Genomic DNA, 9428 nt, shown 5'->3' with positions numbered 1-9428 from the left:
GCTGGCCGTAGCGCCCCAACAGTGAATTCCGCCCTCGCCTGGTGCAGTCGATTTGCTTTAACCTGCGCTGGGTGCGGACGTACAGCGAAGCACCGTCCGCCTGTGTCGGTGTAAGGCACCGCACCGCGAGCGCGCAGTGACCGCGGGTTGTTGTTGCAGGCGGTGGATAACCTGCTGCGGTGCGGGATTTGCTTCGATTACTTCAGCATTGCGATGATCATCCCGCAGTGTTCGCACAACTGTAAGTACAGCGTGAGGAGCGCAGCCGCTTCTCGCACTGGGGATGCTGCGTGTACCTGTCTGGGTGTTGCAGGACTCGCCCCATGCTGCCGTCTCCTGTGCTCGCTCCGTGGGCACTGAGCTCACAGAGGTCAATGCGAAGACTGTTGCTTCCTCTTCCTTGTAAATCTGTGCCCCCTGTCCTGTGATTGAAGTATTTTATGGAGGGCCAGTTCATACATCACTGTTGACTTGGTGGCTGCAGTTTAAGTTTACCCAAGTTTTAATAAAAACCACACAGAAAGAGCAGTTTTAATAAAAATTGCTGGAGTAGGAGCCAAGGTAAATGGGGCATTTGTGGCAAGTCAGTGAAGGGGTGGTGAAGTCGTTCTTCCCTCTATCTTGTGGCTTTGTGGAGTTCAGAATTAATGTATTTTGTGTAAGTCCACCTTGCCATACGTTCCAGGGAGTACAGGCTTGCTGTGGTGGGTGACTGTCTTGGCCCTGTGACTGTTTAAGCCTGACTTCTCATTCAGTTGACAGCTTATGCAGATGGTTCAGGGCTGAAGAAGGTGCCCTCAAATTATTAGGTCTTCATACCTCTTTCCCAGGAAACACAAGACTGGAGAATGATCTTGTGGGCCCTGTGGGCTGACAAAATCCTCTTGTCCCTTAGCTGAGTGACAGACAACTGTTGAAAAATGTCCTCAGAGAAGAGTTTTCTCCTTTAGAGTTTCAGAGACAAGTCATCACTTGACCATTTATTATTTACTGGCATGTAGAGCAGAGATTACTGATCCTTTATTGCCTTTAGAAAACACAGAGCTATTCTACTTGCAGCTTAGCAAGGACATTTGCTTCCGAGGAGCTCTTTTGGATGAAAGCTGGGAAGCAGCCAGCAGCCTTCCTCATGCAGTTATGGCTGCAGCCTTCTGACAGCACAAACACATGTTGTCTGGATTAATGCACTTAAACACCACCTCTTCCTACGATTCTTCATTTAAATAACTTTCATAACCTCTTGAGGGCAGAACAAAATGCAAAGCTATGTGGCAGAGAGCATTAAGTGTTATGAGCTAAAATTTTCCGTGGTGCTCTGTCTGCCTCAGGCTGATGTCTGCCGGGATGTGGCAGTGAAGCAGTACACTGCCTTTTCTCAGGTTAAAACAAATTGTTAGAATTGTTTTGTTCAGACACTATAGCACTTCCTCCTCCTTACATGAAGGAGGACATTGTAGTTCGGCAATGACGTTTAGTTTAGTTTGGCAAAACTATCACCATTGAAAGCAGCATATTGATGGTGGGGCGCACTGGAAGTTCTCAAGAGTAGGTGGCATTACAGCTTGCCTGTGGCACAGCTGGGTTCACAGGCCTGTGATTACAAAAAGAATCATTTACTGAGACAAAATGAAGCTTATGACCTAATTCACCCGAGTCTCCTGAAGCATCCTCTGACAATGATACAACTTGCTTTTCCCGGGAAACATTTAAGCTGTCTCTCGGTGTTCTGGTGCTGTTTCCCATCCTTCTTAGCCTTTTCCCTCAACAACAGGTTGGTATTGTTTTGGAAAGAGGATGAAACACCTCAGAAAAAGAGGAATAGGGCATTTGTCTGGGGCTGTGCACAAAGATGAGACTGATCCAACATCAGTCATGTCAAAAAAACCCCAAGCAGTGGTGGGGGAGTGAGCAGTGCAGACACTGCTTTCAGTGGTGGGAGCTGGCTAAGGCTTTCTTGCCTTGTGTTAAAGAAACAAAAGTAAACGTCTGCTTTTGACAGAGGGACTGAGATTAAACACTGACGGATGCTTGCATAAAATAAGACAGTTTTTTTCTACAATGGTAATCTTAATTCTATGGGGAAATGGTGTATTTTCAATATTGGTGTGTTGTTGGAATAGTTTGCATGTACTGTACAAAAGGAAAATATACTAGTAAGGACGTTGAGCTGCATTTGGAAGAACGATCATTTAAAAATGACACTGTTTCCTTTTTTTCCAGACTGTTCTCTCTGCATACGCAAGTTTCTGTCCTACAAAACTCAGTGTCCAACTTGCTGCGTGGTGAGTGTTTTTCTCAGCGAGTTTTTAGTTTATTTTTTGGCGAGTCTCGGGACCTGGTCACGTGTCTCCACCTTCCCTGTTGGAGCAGGCGCTCGTACGACCGGAGCTCCCCTGTGTCACAGCTTCTCTGTCAGCACAGACAGAAGTAGACGGAGCATCGAGCGTGGGGTTTGGCTCAGAGCTGTCTATCCAATCTGTTATGCAGTGTTTAATGTTTCCTCCCGATTTGTTAAAATGCACCATCATTAAAGCATGAGCACTGAAATTTAAGCACTTGGATTGTCCATGGTTGAGTGGCCTCACTTCATCCTTCAAGGATTTAGAAGTGCGGACACAGCACTGAGTCCTAAAAAACCTCCCTGACCGCTGTGTGGCCTTTCTGGGCAGAGAGGTCTGTGCTACGTACCTGGGAGAGGAGGAGTTTGCCATGGGAATTGGGTCAAATGGAGAAAGCACCACAGGTTCTGCCTGCTCTGCAGTGGGCGATTTTTATGATCTGTATTGAAGGCCTTTTTTGATTAAAGAACACAGAATGCAATTTATTCTAGGCCTTAATCTAATGTCTCGTCTTTGTCCAGTTGGGCTTTATTGAACTCCTTAAAATGGTAGGCTGCCTGAAAACAATGAATGGCGCTTCAGAAATATTGGCAAAACGGGAGTAATTTTCTTCTGTGTTTCTAGATGACTTTTCAAGACTGGAAAACAGATCAATTTGTAGCCTTGCCAGTTTTTAAACGTTCAAACAAGTGCAGGCTACTTGATGTACATTTCTGGGTAGTACATTTTGCTACTGCCTTCTTAAAAACCACAGGTATTGATATGAGAAAGATGAATAAAAGCCTTGTGAAAAAGAAGAGCTGAGAGAGACAACCAGAGAGATAAAAATCAGAAACCGTTTAAAAAGAATGAATTCAATTCCCAAAGCCATCTCATATTTAATATTTTAATTCTATAATCACTGAAAATGTTAACATTTCCCTTCATCAGTTGTCATGCCTTTTTGCTTCAGGTTCTTATCACATTCATGGGATCCGTGGTTTGGTTTTCGTAATAATTAGAATGGGGCTACGTAAAGCATTGTTGGAGGCTGGGTATGCTGGGTGTTGTTGCTTTAGCTTTATGTTTCATTTTTATCCATTACCCATAGTTTCCCTGACTTACATTAGTTTGAGGTATTTTTCAGGAAAAACTGTTCACACTTCATGCATCTTCATTCACGGAGCAATTTCGCCCAGTGGCAGTTGAGGCATCGGTCCAAGAAACAAATTATTGATCTCTTGAACATTTTCTGGGTACTTGTTGTTTTCACTGCATTTGAATGTTTCTTGCGTTTTGGGTTTTTTTTTACCTTTTCTTCCTTTCTTTTTTTTTATAGGCAGTCTCGGAGTCGGACCTGAAAAACAACCGGGCACTGGATGAACTAGTGAAGAGCTTTAACTCTGCGAGGTACGGTGTAATTTTACTGATGCAGCCTCTGGTTTGGCACCGGCAAGGGCCGGCATGACGGCCTGCGTGTGGCCAGGCCAGGAGTCCCCGCAGAGGAGCAGAGCGAGGAGCAGTGTGAGATTGTGCTGTCGCAGAGGTGGTGTCAGAGACAAACGCTTATGCTTTTGGGAAAAATCCTACAGCTTTCTGGCTGAAAGCTGCAGTGCACTCAGGTGGTGTGTTGGGGTTGTGTGAGCTGTTCTGGTTTTGGTTCTGGTTGGCTGCTGTGGAGGTTGCAGTCTCTTCTGACACATAGGAAGTCAAGCAGGTGTGTTGGGTCTCTGTGGGGAAAATAATGATAATAATGATAATAATAATAAAGATTTTCTTCTCAGAGCCTTCCTATGTGTGCAGGAGAAATCCTGAACAGAAAGATTTTGCCCAGTGGTAATGGTCTACTTGCAAGAGAATTCTCTTGGTGAAGTCATTGGATGGGAAAAATGTAGGTACGGAGGGACCAGAGATGTGAGTGTTCCTGGATAAGAAAAGCAATGGAGTATTGTGCTTTCACCTGCATTTCTTATCATCTTTTCTGTTCGTTTTTAATTCGTTTTTGAGAGGAACAACAGAATAAGCATGACTTGGTAAATGCTTAGCTCTGTTGATACATGAGATTTATTGTATTATCTCTGTTTTCTTTTAGTTAGAAGCAGCTCTGTGATGTGCTAGATATTCCGCAGGTATTCCTGTGTCTATGGGAGACAAATACACTCATTTTTTTCTCTCTGAAATGAACTTGGAGCTGAAGTTAATGAGATTCTTGGCTTCATAAGTGATAGGAAGCACAGTTCAGTTCATGGCTTTGTTTCTTGTGAGAGTTTCTCTGTGATGAAGAGCTAATCTTCTGTATGACCACTATTAGACTGAATCGATTTTGTTTGAAGAATTGAAATTCTACGGCTCCATTATTTTAGCTTGAACTCTGGTGTTTCCTAGTGATAAATGGATTACTATTTCTTTTGGTAATGTCTAATGTAGCAGGGAACAAGTAGTGCTGACTTGGATCCATTATGATATTGAATCTTAAACGTTAAATTTTGTTGACTGCTTTAATGGATCAGTATAAATCTTACCAGTCAGATCAGTTTAATAATCCTTCTCTTTGTGACTTGGAGTTCAATCAGTTTCTCCACACAGAGTCAGATCAATGTAACAGAAACGGTGGTGTCCTGCTCTGCACCAGCTGGGGCTGAGGTGCCAGTGCACGCTGCTTCTTGATCTCGGTAAGAAAGGCCCAACACAAACGCCTTACTAAGGGAATGCTTTCATGAGGCACAGTAATGAGAGGGATGTAGACAGCGAATAAATCTTGTGTGGCTTCAGGTGCTGCGTGCCCCCTGTTCATGCTCCTCTCAGCCTGGGGTTGCATTCACTCTGCAGTTGGTGCCGAGTTCAGGGGAACGCTGCTTGCCTGGGGAGCGTTATGGGACGGGAGCGTCAGTAAAGCCTAAGAGCAGTGTTGTTTTCTGTCCCAGTGATGTTGGTACAAGACAAATCTTCTGTCTCCTCTCCTCCTTCCCCAAGTTTCCTTCCCCAAAACAAATTTGAAGTCCAGGGGTTGATTTTTGAAACATGCGAAGCTCTTCAGGTCCATCCTGACTCGCCTTGAGCCTCAGGTAGTTCAGCGATTATGAAAATCAGGCCTTAAATCTTCTCAGCACAATGCACACACATTTCTTAAGTCAGGCCTGCAGGGAAAGAAAATGTTAATGGTGGTGGTACTGCACGAGGTAAGAGCTGCGCTCCAGGGTCAGTGTGTGTGTGGAATGGAAATCACTGAGCAGACCTGACCTCTCCATCATCAGCAATACTTCTATCACTTGCAATGAGACCAGTGTCTCAAAAAGTAAGTGTTAAGTATGTTGGGGTTGTTTTGAAATTAAGTCCTCTGATAAAGAGACTGTTTTGATGAAAGCTGTCAGCTTCTGCATCACCTAGTTAGAAAGTTTAGCAATAGAAGTTGGAGTTATACTTGCATAAGTAGAAAATTAGTCCCTGCTGAAAATGATCCATGGCTTTTTTGTACAGGGAAGAAGATGTTTATACTTTCAAATTTATATGTTACTTTCCTAATCAGGGTTACTCGCCAGCTGGTGAGTCAGAGGAACAAACATATCCCCTCCGAGCACTGGGGAGAGCAGGTACTGCCATTACTAATCCACTGACTACACGTCCAGGAGGGATTTCAAGGAGAAAAATTGCCCTCTGGCTCAGTTTGGACTGTTCCCCACGAGATTCACAGCCCCGTCTCTTCCCTGGCATTTATTTACGTGCAGGCACTACATTCTCACCCACTTTGCTTCGCAGCCGCTTCGGCAAGGGAGAAGTAAATGGACCATAAAATGGGAACCGGGGTCTTGATGAAGGAGGACAATGAAATCTTTTAGGCAGGTCCTGCAGATCTGAAGAAAAAAAACAAACTGTTGCAAGATGTTTATCCATCGTTATTAAAGCATTCCTGGCAGGGAGAGTGTGCTGTGTACAGTGCATTAAGATGAGTGTTCATTTCGAGTTCAACGAACAGAACAGTGGCTCCCTGCCCTACCCCAAGCCAGCGATTGAAGAGGATGGGTCTCTGAGGAGGACTTGGGTAGTGGTTGTAGCATTTTGCTGGGGCTCCCTGACACCTTGGTGATTCATCTTGCAGCCTTTGAAGGGTGCAGCTTGTGCTCTTAAACTGAGGTTTGTCACCTGGGACCATTACTGCTCTTGTGCCAGGGAGGTAAAATCCTAACTGCTAAAACCTGCCAGAGTTTAGAGCAGTCTGTGTGAGATTCTCAAGAGCATATAATAGATAATGGTGAAAACTGCATGCTAAACACAGAGCTTTTTGGAAACAGCGTTGTCCTCAGGCTTCCCAGCAGAACCAGTTTCCAGGTGAGCTGGACAGTCTGGTGGACTGGGAGGGCAGGGTGGATGGGCTGCTTTCTCTGGACTCTGCTGTCTGTCTCTGGATGACGATGGATGATGGTGGATCTTCAGGGCGGTCACGCTTGTCCCAGCCACTCCATAACAACGGTCAGAATTCCTGTGAACAATGGAAATTTGAGTGGTTTGCTCTGGTGCTGAGGGAGGGCAGTGGCACTTGGCAGTGGTGCTGTGGGAGCCCGCAGTGCCCTGGCTCTTTCATCCCCGAGGTGCCCGGCTTTGGGGTGCAGGGTGAGGAGGTGCCAGCCCAGCAGGACCACTGGGTGTCATCACGTGGCCAGTGGAGCCCCGGGGCCCAAAATACCCCATTCTGGGAAAAACCAGTCTGGGACTTTTCTCTCTTGAACTTAGCACTGGTATTTTCTGTATTTTCCCACCAAAATAAAAAAGCGTACAGAGATTTCATGTGTGTTTTGGCAAGCAGGTTTTCATGTCCTTGTCCTAGTGTTCTTTCCATTGATTCTGTGCCAAAATTGGATCCCTTCGGAAAGTCTGTTCCTAAGTTGTAATCCTTCAATATGAGGAAAAGCTCTGCGTGATTATTTGTAGACCAATGGTGTAATTAAAACAACCTTTAATATCGAGTTGTTTTTAGGATAGGGTTTGGTATTTGTATGAAGGTGAAGACAATGAATACATGCAACTAGCTAACTGTGCAGACATTTTTGCCTTTTGGGGCTGTACAGTTCTTTACTTCATGGGAAAACTAAACTGATACTTTACCAAATGACTGTGTTTCTGGGTGTGCTTTATGCTGTCTGAGCCATGCAGTGTTTAGCTTGCTGTCGCATGGGATGCTGGGCTCTTGTGTAAAGATGGTTGCTTAACAGCCGATATAATTTGGTGAGACTGCGTTGACTTCGATCGGCTGCTTTAACGGCGGGCTGCCTGTATGAAAACCTGGGGGAGTTTGAAGAAATAGATGGGTTTTTACACAGTCAAAAGATAAACTGCTTGTTCAAAAACAGGAAAAAAGTTTTTAAACAAGTCCATTTTTTGGTCGAACACCCACCTGCGTCCTTTTGAGGACCGAACCTTGCCTAAGTGTATTAGGAATAAAAGGCAACTGGTTTGTTGGCTGTTGAACCCGACTGTAGATTATAATGACCTGTGATGGGACGAGGCTCCAGGGAACTTGTTTGTAGAGATGGACGCACTGACAGTTCCTAATTAGTTGTTGTTCTTAGACGTGAAAAATCTTTACCAGGAGCGGCTGAGGGAGCTGGGTCTCTTTAGTTTGCAGAAGAGGAGACTGAGGGGAGACCTCATTCATGTTTATAAATATTTAAAGGGTGAGTGTCATGAGGATGGAGCCAGGCTCTTCTCGGTGACAAACAATGATAGGACAAGGGGTAACGGACACAAGCTGGAACACAGGAGGTTCCACTGAAATTGGAGAAGAAACTTCTTCTCAGTGAGGGTGACAGAGCACTGGCCCAGGCTGCCCAGAGAGGTTGTGGAGTCTCCTTCTCTGCAGACATTCAAAACCCGCCTGGACGCCTTCCTGTGTAACCTCATCTGGGTGTTCCTGCTCTGGCAGGGGGATTGGACTGGGTGAGCTTTGGAGGTCCCTTCCAATCCCTAACGGTCTGGGATTCTGTGATTCCTTAAGACTGAAATGTGTTCTGGGTAGCTACCCAATACTGGAATGTCCTCAGCTGTAAAACCTGAGAGTGCAGCTGCGTGTCAGAAAAGCGCTGTAAGAAATCATTCTATGACAGTGCATGTTCTGTAGGTACATCACCCACGGTGTTTTTTACGTTTTAATGCAAAATTTACAGAAAAGGAACAGTAATCCAAATTATTTCCACTGTTGTTTGTCCTTCCCGAGTTAAAAACTCCACAAGCTGAGGACCCACAGCTGTTCTGCTTTCACAGGCTTTATCACCTCAGGTGCAGTGAGTTGTGTCACAAAAAAAGCTGCGAAGCCGTGGCATTTAAATAAAGAGCACGCACTTGCTGAACAACAGCAGGAGTCAAAATCCTGGTGCTTGAACGGGTTTGTGTTTCAGGTGGGAGGAGGAGGGCTCTTTGGTGTTCTAGCCTTTTTTGTGGTCTGGGGGCCGTGTGTTTGTGTCCGAGGGACACAACGCATCCCGTGTAATTAGTGGTGCACAATTAGTGGTGAAGGCCAAGGTGTGCGGGCAGGCCGGGCAGGCACAGCGCTCTGCTCTATCCCTGCCAAGGGTGCAGCCTCTGGCTTAATTTGTCTTAGATCAAGCTGTATAAAACGCACTGTAAAATAAACAGGATTCTGAAAAAAAAAAACCCTGGGGCGGGAGTAGGAATCAAACACGTCCTTAAGATCTTGGCAATAGCCTCAGCAGAACAACTGTGACTTTGTAATTCTTCATATTAGCTCAAAGCTAAGAGTAGTGAGACAGAGGGGAGAACGAGCCTTCTGCTGCTGCCGTGTTTCTGCTGATAAAACAAGTTTATTTTTTTGGAAGGAGACTTCTGTTTAACTCACGTCTTGGCAGTTGCTAGCCCTGAGGAGGCTTGGAGTCCAGCTGGGGGTAAAGCATGTGTAGGTGGGTGGTGAGACTGGAGCGGCAGTTCTTGAGAATTGTTATGTTTTCCCCTTATTTTATATGAGAAAAGGATGGAGGGTTTGCGCTCTTGCTGTTTGTCAATTAAATGTGACGGGAATCGTTCTGGTTACCTGATGCTAAATCTCAGGGGCTGACAGGCCCGTGGCTGTCTCCTGGTGCTGGGCAGAGAGTGGCCGTGCTG

At 45.4% G+C, this 9428-nt stretch overlaps 1 protein-coding gene across 1 annotated transcript in view; it reads left to right on the top strand.

Annotated features, from left to right (window-relative positions):
- Nucleotides 1-159: 159 nt before the first annotated feature.
- The window catches only part of RAD18 (RAD18 E3 ubiquitin protein ligase), a gene marked incomplete at its 3' end in the record, with an annotated part of 61204 nt that continues 51935 nt past the window's right edge, over nt 160-9428 (top strand). The window contains exons 1-3 of the mRNA XM_010184344.1: nt 160-241; nt 2221-2282; nt 3658-3728. Of these exons, the coding sequence (XP_010182646.1) occupies nt 214-241; nt 2221-2282; nt 3658-3728 (161 nt within the window). The remainder of the gene's footprint in view (nt 242-2220; nt 2283-3657; nt 3729-9428) is intronic.

Source organism: Mesitornis unicolor, unplaced genomic scaffold (assembly GCF_000695765.1).
Source record: "Mesitornis unicolor isolate BGI_N332 unplaced genomic scaffold, ASM69576v1 scaffold1120, whole genome shotgun sequence".
In the NCBI taxonomy this organism is placed as follows: Eukaryota; Metazoa; Chordata; class Aves; order Mesitornithiformes; family Mesitornithidae; genus Mesitornis; species Mesitornis unicolor.
Note: the sequence above shows the minus strand (reverse complement) of the source record. Positions and strands in the feature narration are given on the sequence as shown.